The sequence below is a fragment of the Phoxinus phoxinus genome (assembly GCF_949152265.1).
Source record: "Phoxinus phoxinus genome assembly, chromosome: 1".
Taxonomy (NCBI): Eukaryota; Metazoa; Chordata; class Actinopteri; order Cypriniformes; family Leuciscidae; genus Phoxinus; species Phoxinus phoxinus.
The window spans coordinates 4,852,206-4,867,244 of NC_136876.1; the positions used below are offsets into that span (position 1 = coordinate 4,852,206).

Consider the following 15,039-nt stretch of genomic DNA (forward strand, 5'->3'; position numbering starts at 1 on the left):
ATTTCTCAATAAAGTTATCCCTTACAAACTCCAAGAAATATTAACTTTCTGGCCGTGAACATTAATTTTCTTGTGTTTATAAAATTAAATCTACTCAATGTAGTAAATAATAAGAGCGCTGATAGCTCTTGGATCGTAAATATCATTGACTCGTATTTATTAACTTTCAACAGTCAGAAACAGTCATATAATATATGGTTTTAATAAATGCACAACTACAGAATATAACGGACTACACATACTGATAATATGTCTTTGTACATATCTTACAGGTGAACAAACAAGACAACGAATAACAGATGAGAGAGAGAAAGTGAGAGAGAGAGCAGATCACGAATGACCATAGAATGGCAAAATCACAGACCTTTTGAGAGAGCCAACACGAAACAAACCTTAACACATTAAAACTCGTGGGAGTTAATACTTGCAACGTTCGTTTGTGTATGAGTCTGAGTCTGAGATCAGCCTGGGTGTGTCCTTGAGCAGGGCGCGTGTTCTCTTGCGTCCGGAGCGCACTTGGTCGCGGGAGTTTTGAAGAAGGCCTCTTTTGGAAGTGATATGTTACTGAGGAAATTCATTCACGCTAAATTCGTTCACTCTTAGGTGAAGGCGAACCAAGGAGAATTTGAAAATGAAACAAAAGAAACTTAGATAAAGAAAATAAAAGAAGACGAAAACTCCAAAGGAGTTGATCGTGGACTTTTCACATGACGAAGCAGTGATGAAGGCAGGAAGAGGGAAGATTTTGAAGGAGCGTTTGGCTTTTAAGGAATGTAAGGATAACGCCTTCTCTTGGCGGAGTGCCCAATAACCTTCAGTGATCTGGGAGCGGGAAGCTCTCTTTGTCTTGTCGAGAAGACCCCCTGCTGTATAATTTATGGTAGGGAATTGGAATTGTCATTTCTACGGCTGAAAATAATTCATATCATAATCATAATATCATTGCAGTCTATTATCGAGATTCAACTCCGTTAGGTCTCAAGATTCAAAATGATACTAAACACACCAAGTTCAGATTATATGATAACAAAGTTACATTATAATGCATTAGTATAGGCATTTTAAAGTTTGATTAATACATGCTGATATTGAAATCAGTTCCACATCGGTCGTGACACAGAAATGGCGACACCGAAAAATATCATATACATGTGGAAAAGTCTTAAATATGATTCCTTTGAAGGAGTCCTTATGTGTGTGTGCATTTCTTTGTGGAAGGAATGTTTGGTGTCATGTTACGTGTGTTGAAGTGTGTGTGGGTGTTGGAATGGGAGAACGAGACAAAGACCTCTTGTCTGTTCAGGCAAATGAATGAAGTGTTTGCGAGAATCACGATTCACTAATTTGACAAGCAGCTGGCCGGATGTCATTGTCGCTACAAGGGTCTGATTTAATTTTTATAGCCTGTTTTATAATTGCCTGATCATACAGGCTCTGTATAGGCTCATAGTCTCTCCTCCCTATAATTTTCATGGCTGTTTTATGCATGTTGGAAAGCTTGTTTTTCAGCTTAACTGTTAAGTTGCCAAACCATGCACTAATTCCATATCTAATAACACTCTCCAAGATTGCATGGTAGAAGATCATCATGATCTGACTGCTCACACCATACAACCTTAGATGCCTTAAAAATAAAGCCTCTGCTGCAGTTTATTGCACAGGTTGTCAACATGGGTCTTCCAGCAAAGAAGACTGTCGATGTGGACACCTAAATATTTATATGAGGACACCTGAGTTACTTGCTGGTTTTTAATGACCGCTGGCTCGTGGTCTGTAACTTGCCTCGGGTCGAAGACCATCTCCTTTATTTTTTGAATCTTTAAAATTAGATGGTTGGTGTCACACCATTTAACGAATGTGTCTATTTCATCTTGGTACACAGAGGAGTCTGTATCCTTGTACAAAAGGCTCAGGATCGCAGTATCATCAGCAAACTTCATTATATAGTTGTTAGAGTGTACATTCCTACAGTCATTGGTAGAGGTCGACCGATTAATCGGTCAGACGATTAATCGGACGATTTTTTGCATTTTTTAACATAATCGGCATCGGCCAATATCCACCTATATCAAGCCGATTATTAGGCAGGCGCACACGTGTACGACGCGCTGCCCCTAGAGTCATTATCCAGCAGAGTGAGCAGACCTTCAGCTTCCAGTGCCTAAAGAAAACGGTAAGGATTCCATTCTTATAACTCCTTTATATTTAATTAACAACTTTTCATGTTACTGCCAACTTTGAGAAAAAACATGAATAGGCGACATGACGTTCGGCTACTTTGGATATTGATAGCGTAGTTGAGGTTGCATTATCACAGCAGAAGGGTTGCTATCATGTCACAATAAGTAAGCAAGAAATTTGCAATTGCAGACAGTACATTTGACTTATTTTTTCTGTTTGTGTGTCTTATATTTGAGAGGGTTGTCACTCAATGCAGAGAAATAAGTAATAAAAAAGAGACCAACGCGCACTATAAGCTAGTGAAGGACTGGCTTTGCTTTGCTAGCGTCGTCGCGGCACTGGTGCCTTAACGACCGTTATCTACCGGACCGAATATCAACACGGATTTCTTTGCTTCATTTCGGTGCTACTGTTATGCATTTGTTTCTCTTGGATGCTCTGAAAACGGACGTTAGAACAGAAACAACGCGTCGCTGCATGTGACGCTAGTCAGCAGCTAACTTTAGCATACCGTTAGCTGGATTAAACACGGTTAAAATGCTGGCCAAACAGTGTAATGTTGTGTGACTGTATTTCACTGTAGAGGCGCGGGAGCGAACGAGAAGTCAAAGAGTGTTTACTTATATTTGTGTGTGTGTGAGAGAGAGAGAGAGAGAGAGAGAGAGAGAGAGAGAGAGAGAGAGAGAGAGAGAGAGAGGCGTGGGAGCGATCGAGAAGTCGCAGAGTCTTTACTTATATGTGTGTGTGTGTGTGTGTGTAAGGCGCGGACGCGATCGAACAGTGGAAACATACAATTTACTAGTACGTTATTGCTACTACTATATTATTAAATAATTCCGTTTCCCCCCCTTTTTTGCGATAATTGGGTTATGTCCATTTAGCTTTGTCCATAAAACAAAACAAATAAACCATAAATACATGTTTCAGGACAGTTTTTGGGAAGAGGATAGAAATGTTTTTAGTCTTGTATTACTTACAATGCACTGAATTATTAGCTGAATTATGAAACATTTTGAATTGAATTGAACAACTTTATTAATCCCGATAGGGAAACTGCTTTGCCACCAACAGTATAGCCATCAAACATAGTACACAACTAACAGACAAATAAATAAATAAATAATTCTGCATTAGGAGACTGATAGACCCTGATTATAAGACACAATTTGAAGAAAGATTCAATTTCACAGCTTCACAAACAAACATTATAAAAGACTAGAATAATTACAATAACAATTAACAGTGTTGGTTGAAGTATCTGACCGCTGCGGGAACAAAAGACCTTCTCATGCGCTCACTATAGCACCGAGGCATTACCAATCGATCGCTAAAAGAGCTTCTGAGTCTTGAGTTTTTTAGATTTATATCTATACCTATCTATAAAATGACTTGAAGATGATGTCAAGATACTATACAAAAAATATTAACATAACCTTTTATTTTTCCCCTTTTTTAGTCATTACAGTCTGATGGCTGAAAAGAAAACCACCCCCATGGCAGCGCTTCACCCAGCCAAGTTTATTTGACAGCTTATTTTCTTCTTACCTGTTTCGTTTATTTAATATATTTGTTATACATTATTTATACAATGTTTTTACATTATACATTTTTAATTTTAGTGTACAAGTTCAGATTGGTGTGTTCAATAAATGTTTTTGTTGAGAAATTTTGTCTATCTTAGTAATTATTTGTGTACTTAAATTATATCTTTCAAATAGAGGTTAAAAACAAGCACATATCGGCCAAATATCGGCCAAAATAAATCGGCAGCATTTATCGGCCATCGGCCGAACCGGATTTTAAAAAATCGGCATCGGCCTGAAAAAACTCATATCGGTCGACCTCTAGTCATTGGTGTACAATGTGAAGAGTATTGGTGATACAACACAACCCTGAGGAACTCCTGTGTTACAGTATTTGATCTCTGATAGCATAGACGAGGTCGGAGTCAAAAAGTTACTAACCACTGACTTGTGAGCATCGGCTCGTGATGTTTCAAGCGCTGATCGCCGGTCTCGCAGCTCAGCTTGTCTCTCTAGTAGATCACGGATCTGCCTCTCCACTGACTCCAGCTCTAACTGCACCGAATGCAGCTCAAGCGTGTCCTCACATGCACTCAGAGGTAACGTTAGACACACATCCGATATATTCGCCATTACTGTATAACAGATGAGCAATAAATTAGCAGTGATACTACCAATATCACTACTAATTTAGGACTGAAATCCTGGATAGAACCCGTATCCTTTCAGTGATGCGGGTGTATTACTGAAATAAGCGAGACCACGCATGCAATGCTAGTGGGCTAAGGCTAGTAGCGGAAGTTCGGAAAGTTGGATATAAGTAGCGAATTCAAAGCAATCCAATTGTTTTTATAAAGAATAGTATCGGAGATATGTTCACATGTTGTAAAATAGAAATATGCTCGTTTATAAATGAGTGAAAAGAAGAAAATCAAGGATTTATGAATCAATTCGACGGAGCTCCAAACACAAACAACTCGCTCAGTCGCGACACATGCGCAGTGATCAACAATTGTATTCCTGATGCAAGTGTAACCCCTCCACCCGGGTCCTCCTCACCCCGCTCCGTGCGGGTCTCGAACCCGGGTCTCCGGCATGAGAGTCAGGCACTCTAACAAGGAGGCTAAAGACTGCAGCCTCTAGCGTCTGTCGCTAGAGCGCCTATTGAGATCAGAGGAGTGAGGTTTACTCGCACAGCAACTACTAGCTGGCCTCCGTTACACTAGTACATGCGGTATTTCAGGTTAACAGGATTAGATCGCGGCTTTATAAGCGGAGGTGATCTGGCAAGTCCTTTAGCGCAGTGCGATAGTGTACTTTTTGAGAGATATCGTTTTTTTCTTATGACTCGTGAGAGTGTCATTTGCATCATTAATTTGTAGGAACAACACATGATGTTTGACTCGTCGGAGTCGGGCTTTAACAACAGCAAAAACTGTGTGGGATTCTTTGCGAATTACGCTTTTCTTTACAATATTGGAGATACGGTGAACTTGGTAAAAAGTGCTGCCTGTCGTGCCATTCGCACACATTTAAATTGACCATGGGCAACGAAAGGGAATATTTCAGTGTCTGAAAAGTCTGAGGGTTGCACCTGACAGGGACTGTGACATTATTGTTACCTGTGCCCTAGTACACATCATTGCCACATCAGAAAGGAGAGGAGCCTGTGATGGAGGTGCAGCCTGATGAACACCAATTTTGAAATTCATTAAATGTTTAATAAAAGAAAAGACAAATATGCTTAGTTTCTTTTTTATTTCAATTATTCTTGGTAAAGAAAAGCCCGTGATCAAGTCATATTTTTCCTGCAATAAGAGATATTTTGCAAGGTCAGCAATAGTACTCTGTGTGAAATAATAAATTAGCACTTACTCAGAAGTTTCTTTGAAGCAACTCTATATAGTGCCAGTTTTTTTCTTCAAGTAGGCTAGTTATATCATGTAATTCTTGTTTTTTCAAATTACTTTATTGCTGTTGAAAACTCCTATTATATAGGGAACGGATATGCTGGCCATGCAAGAACTGGGATGTTTTCAGCTTCCAGGAATTGTGTACAGATCCTTGCAACATGGGGCCGTGCATTATCATGTGCAACATGGGGCCGTGCATTATCATGTGCGACATGGGGCCGTGCATTATCATGTGCAACATGGGGCCGTGCATTATCATGTGCGACATGGGGCCGTGCATTATCATGTGCGACATGGGGCCGTGCATTATCATGTGCGACATGGGGCCGTGCATTATCATGTGCAACATGGGGCCGTGCATTATCATGTGCAACATGGGGCCGTGCATTATCATGTGCAACATGGGGCCGTGCATTATCATGTGCGACATGGGGCCGTGCATTATCATGTGCAACATGGGGCCGTGCATTATCATGTGCAACATGGGGCCGTGCATTATCATGTGCGACATGGGGCTGTGCAGTATCATGTGCAACATGAGGTGATGGTCGTGGATGAATGGCACAACAATGGGCCTCAGAATCTTGTCACGGTATCTCTGTGCATCAATAAAATGCACCTGTGTTCGTTGTCCATAACATACCCCTGCCCATACCTTAACCCAATCGCCACCATGGGCCACTCAATCCACAACATTGACATCAGCAAACCGCTCACTCACATGACGCCATACACGCTGTCTGCCATCTGCCCTGGTCAGTGAAAACAATGTTACACACAGTCTGCGGTTGTGAGGCCGGTTGGATGTACTGCCAAATTCTCTGAAACGCCTTTGGAGACGACTTATGGTAGAGAAATTAACATTCAATTCACGGGCAACAGCTCTGGTGGACATTACTGCTGTCAGCATGCCAATTGCACACTCCCTCAAAACTTGTGACATCTGTGGCATTGTGCTGTGTGATAAAACTGCACATTTTAGAGTGGCCTTTTATTGTGGGCAGCCTAAGGCACACCTGTGCAATAATCCTGCTGTCGAATCAGCATGATATGCCACGCCTCTGAGGTGGATGGATTATCTCGGCAAAGGAGAAGTGCTCACTAACACAGATTTAGACAGATTTGTGAACAATATGTGAGAGAAATAGGCCTTTTGTGTACATAGAAAAAGTCTTCGATCTTTGAGTTCAGCTCATGAAAAATGGGGGCAAAAACAAAAGTGTTGCGTTTATAATTTTGTTCAGTGTAAATGAAGATTGCCACATTTATCAATGTACAATCAGTTGTACGATGTACGTACAATTAGTTGTTTTAGCCCTGGTTAGTTTGTTTTTTTTGATCATTAAATACTATTTTAAAAAAAGAAACATCGTTATACTGAAGAACAAAGAGTTTGGTGTTTAGGTTGGAGAATATTTCAACTAGTTTTTTTGCCCTTCAAAGAAATGTGCTGACCAGTAAGATATAAACTTTGTCAGATGACCAGAGCTGCTGCAGATACACATTTGAGAGCATTTGGTGGCACTGTGAAACCAGCATTAAAGATTGGAATTACTTTAAATAAAACATTAGCATTACATGAACACTTTGAATTACTTAAGTCATGATTAGCAAGATAATTGTGTAAAATAGTCCATTGAAAGCAACTTTTGCCATGTGAGACATTTACATTTATGCCCCTGGCAGACGTTTTTACGCTGTCTACTGTACAGGTGTGAATTTGCTTTTTCTTCAGTCCAACAAATTTGTTGACAGGCGGCCCTTTCACAACAAACGTCAAACAAATAAGCTTAGAGGCCAATCAGCTTGTGTCGTGTTGGAGACTATGTGATTTCTCACAGATCATATGTCAAGCCTGCATCTAGAGTTTCATGACCAAATTAGTGATTTATAACACAAATCATCTTCATGACATTAAAATAGATCATAATCGTGCATGACTATTATACTCAGTGATCTTGACTTTTCATTTCATATTTGTCTCTCATTTGAAATCTCACATGATTTAATGTTTCTTTTAGACCTGATGGACGTGAACAAGGAAGGAAAAACAAGCCAATAAATCTGTCTCCAGCCCTCAGTGTAAAAAACGCTTCACATGTAAATCAAGGCTGAAGATTCACATGAGAGTTCACACTGGGAAGAAGCGGCTCAGCATTTCTCTCTGAAATCACTTCTCATTCTGAAGAAAGACTATTTAACTGTGATCAGTGCGGTAAACCGATTCATTGGGTTTCAGTCCTGAAGAAACACAAACATGACTATTCACACAAAGAAGAAGATTCATTCGTAATATTACAGCAGAAAAGACACGGCGGTGTGTGTTTCAGTGCTGGAAGTCCGTTACTACAGAAGATGAACTGAAAGACCACCTGAAAATTCACACTGGAAAATACCTTTGAAGTTCAGGGAGCTAAAGAAGAGGCCATAACACTTCTGAGAGAGAAATTAATCTGATATTCGTTGTTTTTCATCAGAACATCTAGTTTATCTTCCTCTTCGACTCTTCCATGCAAATACAACATAAAATTGTATGTAGCTCTGAAACTGTACTCTTTTCTCCTCTTCTTCTCTTGAGAGGATTTGGCTCTTATAAGTCAGTAAAGAGAGAGATCTGTCTCCTTCACTTTTACTTAATTTTGATCACTAATCTTATCACCGATTTTCACCTCAACTCCTTTGGTGTGAATGACCATGGACTGCCCAGGGCCCCCAAACTGGCTAGAACATGGTTGGAACAAAGAACCCTAAGAAAAAGACAAATATTTTTACACATTGGTTTAGGACCACAAAAAGGGACAGGAAACTGTAAGGAACATGTCCTACATATCTCCTTATTCATCCAGGGAACTGTGCACTCACAGTGGAAACTGCACCTGGAATAACAGCCAATGTAATCTCACCCACTAACACAGTAATGGACATCTGGGTGATACCTCAACCAATTTACATCAAGTTTGGACTCTACAAATTCAGAACGCTGCCGAAGGGATTTTGAGAAAGGTTTGGAAAGGAAATAAAGCATTTCCAAGGTTCTAATGACAATGTTTAATTTAACTGTGTATTTTGGGACAAATCCACAAGCTCCACAGGGTGGAAAGGTGGGACGTGATGGGCGCGCAACGACCCAATCACACCACTACAGTAGTAGAGTTTCTGACCTAAAGAGGGAAGGAACAACAGCACAACCAAGGTTATACTCTTGCAAGTAAACCTTCACCCGCATGGACCTTCAAGCAGCTCAACCGCTTCTGTTGAGGACTTCAGCATTCAACACCTGAGCTGGACGACTCTTGCCTTTGTAACCTCTAGCCTGCAAAGGATCCTGCGGATCGACCACCGCCTGACCTGCAGTTTGCCGGATTACACAAGGACCAGCAGCGAACCTCCAGCACTCAGTGCGGCTCCGCAACTGGTGGAAAGGGATCCAGTTTACCCCCTCTGCGAATAGAAAGATACCAGTGGAAGACGCAGCCCATTGCCAGACTGATCACCCGACGACGTGGAAAATACATATAAGCTAACCAAGCCTCTTCCCAAAGGCCTGGGCATTAGGTTGTTGCTACATTTACTTACGCATTTGGCAGACGCTTTTATCCATACATTGGATTCCAGGGCGCACAATTACATTTACATACATTGGAAATCAAACCCATGACCTTAGCATTACAAGCGCCAACGCTCTACTGTTTGAGCTACAGGATAGCTTGTTGCTATGTTAGATTTTTTTTTTTTTTTTGTAGAGACTGTATCTAGGGTTAGAGTTTAGGGTTAGAGTTAGGGTTAGGGTTAGGGTTATAGTTAGTCACATCCAATGCACATACAGATAGATACATTGGACACATTATCTGTATTCATAAATGCTTATTTACTGTTTCTTACCAGCATCCAGAAAGACCACAATTGACTTCTAATTGCTTCATCCAATCCGTTGCTCATCTACTTAACATTCATTGTGAACATCCATTTGTGTAGTTTGTAGTATCTGTTTGATTATTGATAAAATTTTCTTAGTAGTTTAGTCATTTTTCGTTAGTAGTTAAGTCACTTTCCTTAGTAGTATTTAGTAAGTGTGATATTTTACTCTTGTATATCTCTTTGTTAATAAATTCACCTTTATTGCAAACTGTGTCATTCTTGTGTTGATAATCAGAGGCTCTACAAGCTCACCAGAATCTCACTAAATCCTTCAGATTGATCAGATGACAAAATTCCTATTATTTATATAATGCGTGTAATCCTTTTTGTGTGTGTGATTATATTGATGTTCTTTGAGTAGCTGCCCAACGTCTCCTTTGTGCAGACATTACAAACGCTGAGGAAAACCGATCTAGGTAGGGCTGTTGAGGAGTTACTGATGCTATGAGGTGTTAGTGCACCTGTCGCTCATATTTGTTTTATTGCAGAACTTACACAAGATCAGGGAAAGATACCATGATCTACCAAAGATCATTATGATCTTTAACAAACAATCATAATGACAAAAAAAAACACAATTAACATAAATATCATGGGTTTGCGCACATAATATGAGATTTTATACACAGGAAAAAGAATTGACAAGGTTGAATATTTTAATATATATTTTCTTGAAAAATGCATTATATTAAATTAAACAAATGCATTTTTGTTATTTATAAGCCTGGGGGATGAAACAAGTCTCAAATTCAACAAGAAAAATGAAAACATAAAGGAGATTTAAGCCACTTTTTCTTGAGGGTAACTTTTTCTGGATATAAAATAAAGAAATTAACAACAAGAGATGACGATTTGGGGATTTCGTAATATAAATGAATAATATCGTTAAGGATAAAACGGTGGGTCACATTAGTAAAGGTTAAAAACATTCACAAAATAAGTTGTTGCGCTTGGGATAACGTGTCGTAGGTCACATGATATCGTCAACATGGCAGATGTCCGGTTCGCATTCATACTTAACGAGATCAGGCTATAAAGTACCTACTCTTTTAGCGCTCGTTAAGTAAGTACTTCTTGAAATTAAGTACCTACTCGTTGAGTATGAGATTTCAAATGCAGCCTCAGTCTCCCTTCCCATTACTTCACATCCCCAGTAGGCCGCACTGTGTCCCCTTCCACAATTACAGCATTTATGTCTTACCCCCTCTCCACATTCCCCATAGGCAAGGCAAGGCAAGTTTATTTATATAGCACATTTTATACACAGTGGTAATTCAAAGTGCTTTACATAGAATAAATTAAAATAGTGACATAAATAATAAAATAAATAAGAATAATTAAAACAGTTTAGAAAATAAAATACAGTGCAAACAGTCGGACGAACAGTGGCACATTCAGTAAATGCAAAGCTAAACAGTGGTAATTCAAGGTGCTATACATAGAAGAAATTAAAATAATCAAAAGAAATAAGAATAATTAAGACCCTATCTGAGATGGAAGTGATTGAGCAGGTTTGCGGTGCCACTGGACCTACAATCCAGGGACGTCCTCTGCTGGGGTGGTGTCTTACACCAGTATTGCCCAGTGGTGTCCCCCACAGAGCACGTTTCACTTTTACTGTTTTAAACAAACAGCGAACCTCTATACTCTCCATAGTATAGCTAATCTTCACTCGCCTTGTCGGAGTGAAGCTCTCCCGTTCCCCTTCAAAATCTCTTCCAATCAGACAGCCCTAAAAATGAATAAAATCTTCCTGAATCACAGTTTGGAAAATAAAATAATAAAATACAGTGCAAACAGTCGGACGTATTTTACATCAACCGGTAGCTATTATAGATCTTTCTTTTAAAAGGATCTTCTTACGACTTATATCTATCAACTTTCTTTTCTCTTTCAATCTTCCTACGACTTCCATCTATCAACTTTCTTTTCTCTTTCAATCTTCTTACGACTTCCATCTATCAACTTTCTTTTCTCTTTCAATCTTCTTACCATCTATCAACTTTCTTTTCTCTTTCAATCTTCTTACTTCCATCTATCAACTTTCTTTTCCATCTATCAACTTTCTTTTCTCTTTCAATCTTCTTACGACAATCTTCTTACGACTCCCATCTATCAACTTTCTTTTATCTTTCATTTACTTGCACATTCTTTTCTTTAATATCGTCATTCAAATACTGTTCTACGAACAGTGACACAATGCTCATTCAATAAATGCAAAGCTAAACAGATGTGTTTTGAGTCTGGATTTGAATGTGGCTACTGTAGGAGCACACCTGATCTCTTCTGGAAGCTGGTTCCAGCTGCGGCTGGCATAATAACTAAAAGCAGACTCGCCGTGCTTTGAGTGAACCCTTGGTATTTCTAGCTTATGTGATCTTAATGATCTGAGTGATCTGCTGGGTTTATATTTAGTGAGCATATCTGCAATGTATTGAGGTCCTAGGCCATTAAATGATTTATATACCAGTAATAATACTTTAAAATCAATCCTAAATGTGACTGGAAGCCAGTGTAAAGACCTGAGGACTGGTGTGATGTGTTCATATTTTCTGGTTCTGCTCAGAATCCTGGCGGCAACGTTCTGTATGAGCTGCAACTGTCTTATGGTCTTTTTGGGAAGGCCAGTGAGGAGTCCATTACAATAATTCACCCTGCTGGTGATGAAAGCATGCACAAGTTTTTCTAAGTCCTGACTGGAAACAAAGCATCTAATTCTTGCAATATTTTTCAGATGATAGTATGCTGATTTAGTTATTGCTTTGACATGACTACTGAAGCTAAGGTCTGACTCTAGAGACACACCAAGATTCATGACTTGATTTTTAGTTGTTTGACCTCTAGAGTGAAGGTATGCATTCACCTTGAGAACTTCATCTTTGTTTCCAAACGCAATTGTCACAGGTCGGGATGGACTTCCCTCCCCTTCAGCAACGTACCACCTCGAGGAGTTACCCAGAGACACCAAGGAACAGACAAGGTAATGATCAAAAACGTTTATTTTTATTTACTTAAAACAAGTCCAATCTCCTTTTCTATCCAGCAGGTGGCGTGGGTAGTTCACCCCTCAGTTCCTCTCGACCAGAAGTACGTGATGGAGCAATCGCGGTTAAGCTTCGCACAGTGGTTCCGCTTCAGCTGGAGGTAAGTAATGGAGAGTAAGTAGTGGCTCAGGCACTGGCGGAGGAATGCACAGCAACTTCTCTTCGGCTGAAGGTAAGTAATGAAGGGTAGGTAATGGCTCAGACACAGATGGGGGCTTGCACAACAACTCCTCTTCGGCTGGAAGTAAGTAATGAAGGGTAAGTGATGGCTCAGGCACTGGCGGGGGTTGGCACAGCAACTCCTCTTCGGCTGGATGTAAGTAGTGGACGGTAGGTAATGGCTCAGGCGCGGGCCGGGGTCTGCACAGCAGCTCCTCTTCGGCTGGAGGTAAGTAATGGACGGAAGGTAATGGCTCAGGCACTGGCGGGGGTTTGCACAGCAACTCCTCTTCGGCTGGAGGTAAGTAGTGGACGGAAGGTAATGGCTCAGGCACTGGCGGGGGTTTGCACGGCAACTCCTCTTCGGCTGGAGGTAAGTAATGGACAGTAAATAATGGCTCAGGCACAGGCGGGGGTCTGCACAGCAGCTCCTCTTCGGCTGGAGGTAAGTAATGGAAGGTAAGTAATGGCTCAGGCACGGACGGGGGTCTGCACAGCAGCTCCTCTTCACCTCAGAACAGTAACGGCCACTGACACCAGCAGGGCAATCCTCCAGGCCACAGTAACCATGTTCGATGGCAGGAGGGGATAAGTTCTCTATGTGCACAGAATGATCATAGTGAATAGAAGACTTAATATTCAGCCACTGTATCTTCTTACCACAGGACAGCGATGACAGTATTTGATGACAGAGAACAATTCCTCACAGAGCAACGATGGCAGTATTCACGGGCAGAGGACAATTTCTCTATGTTCACAGAACAGACGTGATGAATAACAGACTGAACATCCAGCAACTGAATCTTCTTACCACAGAGCAGCGATGGCAGTATTCACGGGCAGAGGACAATTTCTCTGTGTTCACAGAACAGACGTGATGAATAACAGACTGAACAACCAGCAACTGAATCTTCTTACCACAGAGCAGCGATGGCAGTGCTTGAGGGCAGAGGGCAGTCTCGCTGTGTTCACAGAACCCCAGAAGTGTATACAGGTTTCAGTCGTCAACAGCTGGGCTTTCACTCCACAATACAGCAACAACAGCATTTAATAGCAACAGGCAGTTTTCTAGGTTTCACAGAGCAGACGTGATGAATAACAGACTGAACATCCAGCAGCTGAATCTTCTTACCACAGTACAGCGATATCAGCATCCAACGGCAGCGAGCAGTTTCTCATAAATCCTCTTCCACTTGGACAGGACAAAGTTGCATTCCTACACAGCGTCTACTCAATACACAACAGTTAGCACATTCCAGTTCGGCCTTCAGAGCCTACGAAGAGACGACTGAGAGCAGGCAGACACAAAAACTTCAGTTTCCACACTAGTGCATAATTCAGTCACTTCAAATGATCACACGTGTTCACTTCACAATAGGCACTGCAACTCACATCAACTCACAGTGAATAAGGTCTCTTATCGTAGCCCCCAGTCGACTCGCTCCGCTCCACTGGCAAACCGTGCATCCAAACTGTATATATGGTTGGCGTTAGAGTCTCAACGGGCATTAAAAAGGTCAGAACAGAACTCACCGGACACCGAGGGGGATTCACCACATCATAGCATTTTCTTCCTAGTAGGGAGTTCTTTCCTGATCTGTCCTCTTATCGTCTGATATAATCAGTAGATCAACCGCAACGGATTGCCTCCAGCCTGAGTTCGCCCAAAAGTCCTCTTGCCCAAACCTCCAGCACAAAGCGCAGACTTCGCTGTCACGTTTCACAAAAAGAGCACACCTTCTGCCCATCAACCTGATCCTTTTATAATCCCCCTCGTGGCTCAATCGCTGCTTCTCGCCCAGCTGTCACTCGTTTCCCTCATCAGCAAGCTCCGTCAGATTGTTTACACCGGAAGAAACCGGAACTGTTCCGGTGTTACATCGAACTCGCTCCCTATAGGAACAAACATAGAGCGGGGCAGTTCCACTTGATCGTCACCCCGTGACATCCTCCCCCACCAATCCGTTCTAGTCCCTAGAACGAGGGTCAGATACCCAGTCTCCATACCTTGCAGGGGGTCGTCCTCTGTTGTCCCGTTGGGAACGTCTTGGCGGTGAGGCGGTGCCCTCCTCTCTGGGCTCGACATTTAGGCCCCTTGGGACCACTGCCCAACCTACTAAGGGCGGTCTAGGTGTCACTGGGACAGTGGGAGCTTCTGTCATAGGTTTTGGATAGTTCGGACAGGGGCGGATTAAATTCCGATGTATCACCCGTTCTGGGCCGGGCTTTCCCTCAGGGCGGATGGTATAAACCGGCTGGTCAGGACGTTGCTGGCTTTGTACTACGTAGGGCCGGGCCTCC

General features: G+C 41.5%; 2 protein-coding genes across 4 annotated transcripts in view; one reads left to right on the forward strand and one right to left on the reverse strand.

Annotated features, from left to right (window-relative positions):
* LOC306999626 (uncharacterized protein) overlaps positions 1-7,768 on the forward strand; it is a 39,526-nt gene extending 31,758 nt beyond the window's left edge. Inside the window, exons 1-2 of one of the 3 annotated variants that reach the window (XR_013797885.1) lie at positions 2,140-2,173; positions 3,638-3,961. Coding sequence is in view for 2 of the 3 variants with exons in the window: in XM_079614488.1 (XP_079470614.1) it covers positions 7,639-7,732 (94 nt within the window). In the remaining variant the exon portion in view is untranslated. Of the gene's footprint in view, positions 1-2,139; positions 2,174-3,637; positions 3,962-7,638 lie in introns of those variants that run through there. The other 2 variants (XM_079614489.1, XM_079614488.1) reach the window with 2 other exon arrangements.
* The window catches only part of LOC306999562 (uncharacterized protein), an 825,164-nt gene that overhangs the window by 236,531 nt on the left and 573,594 nt on the right, over positions 1-15,039 (reverse strand). The window lies entirely within an intron of this gene.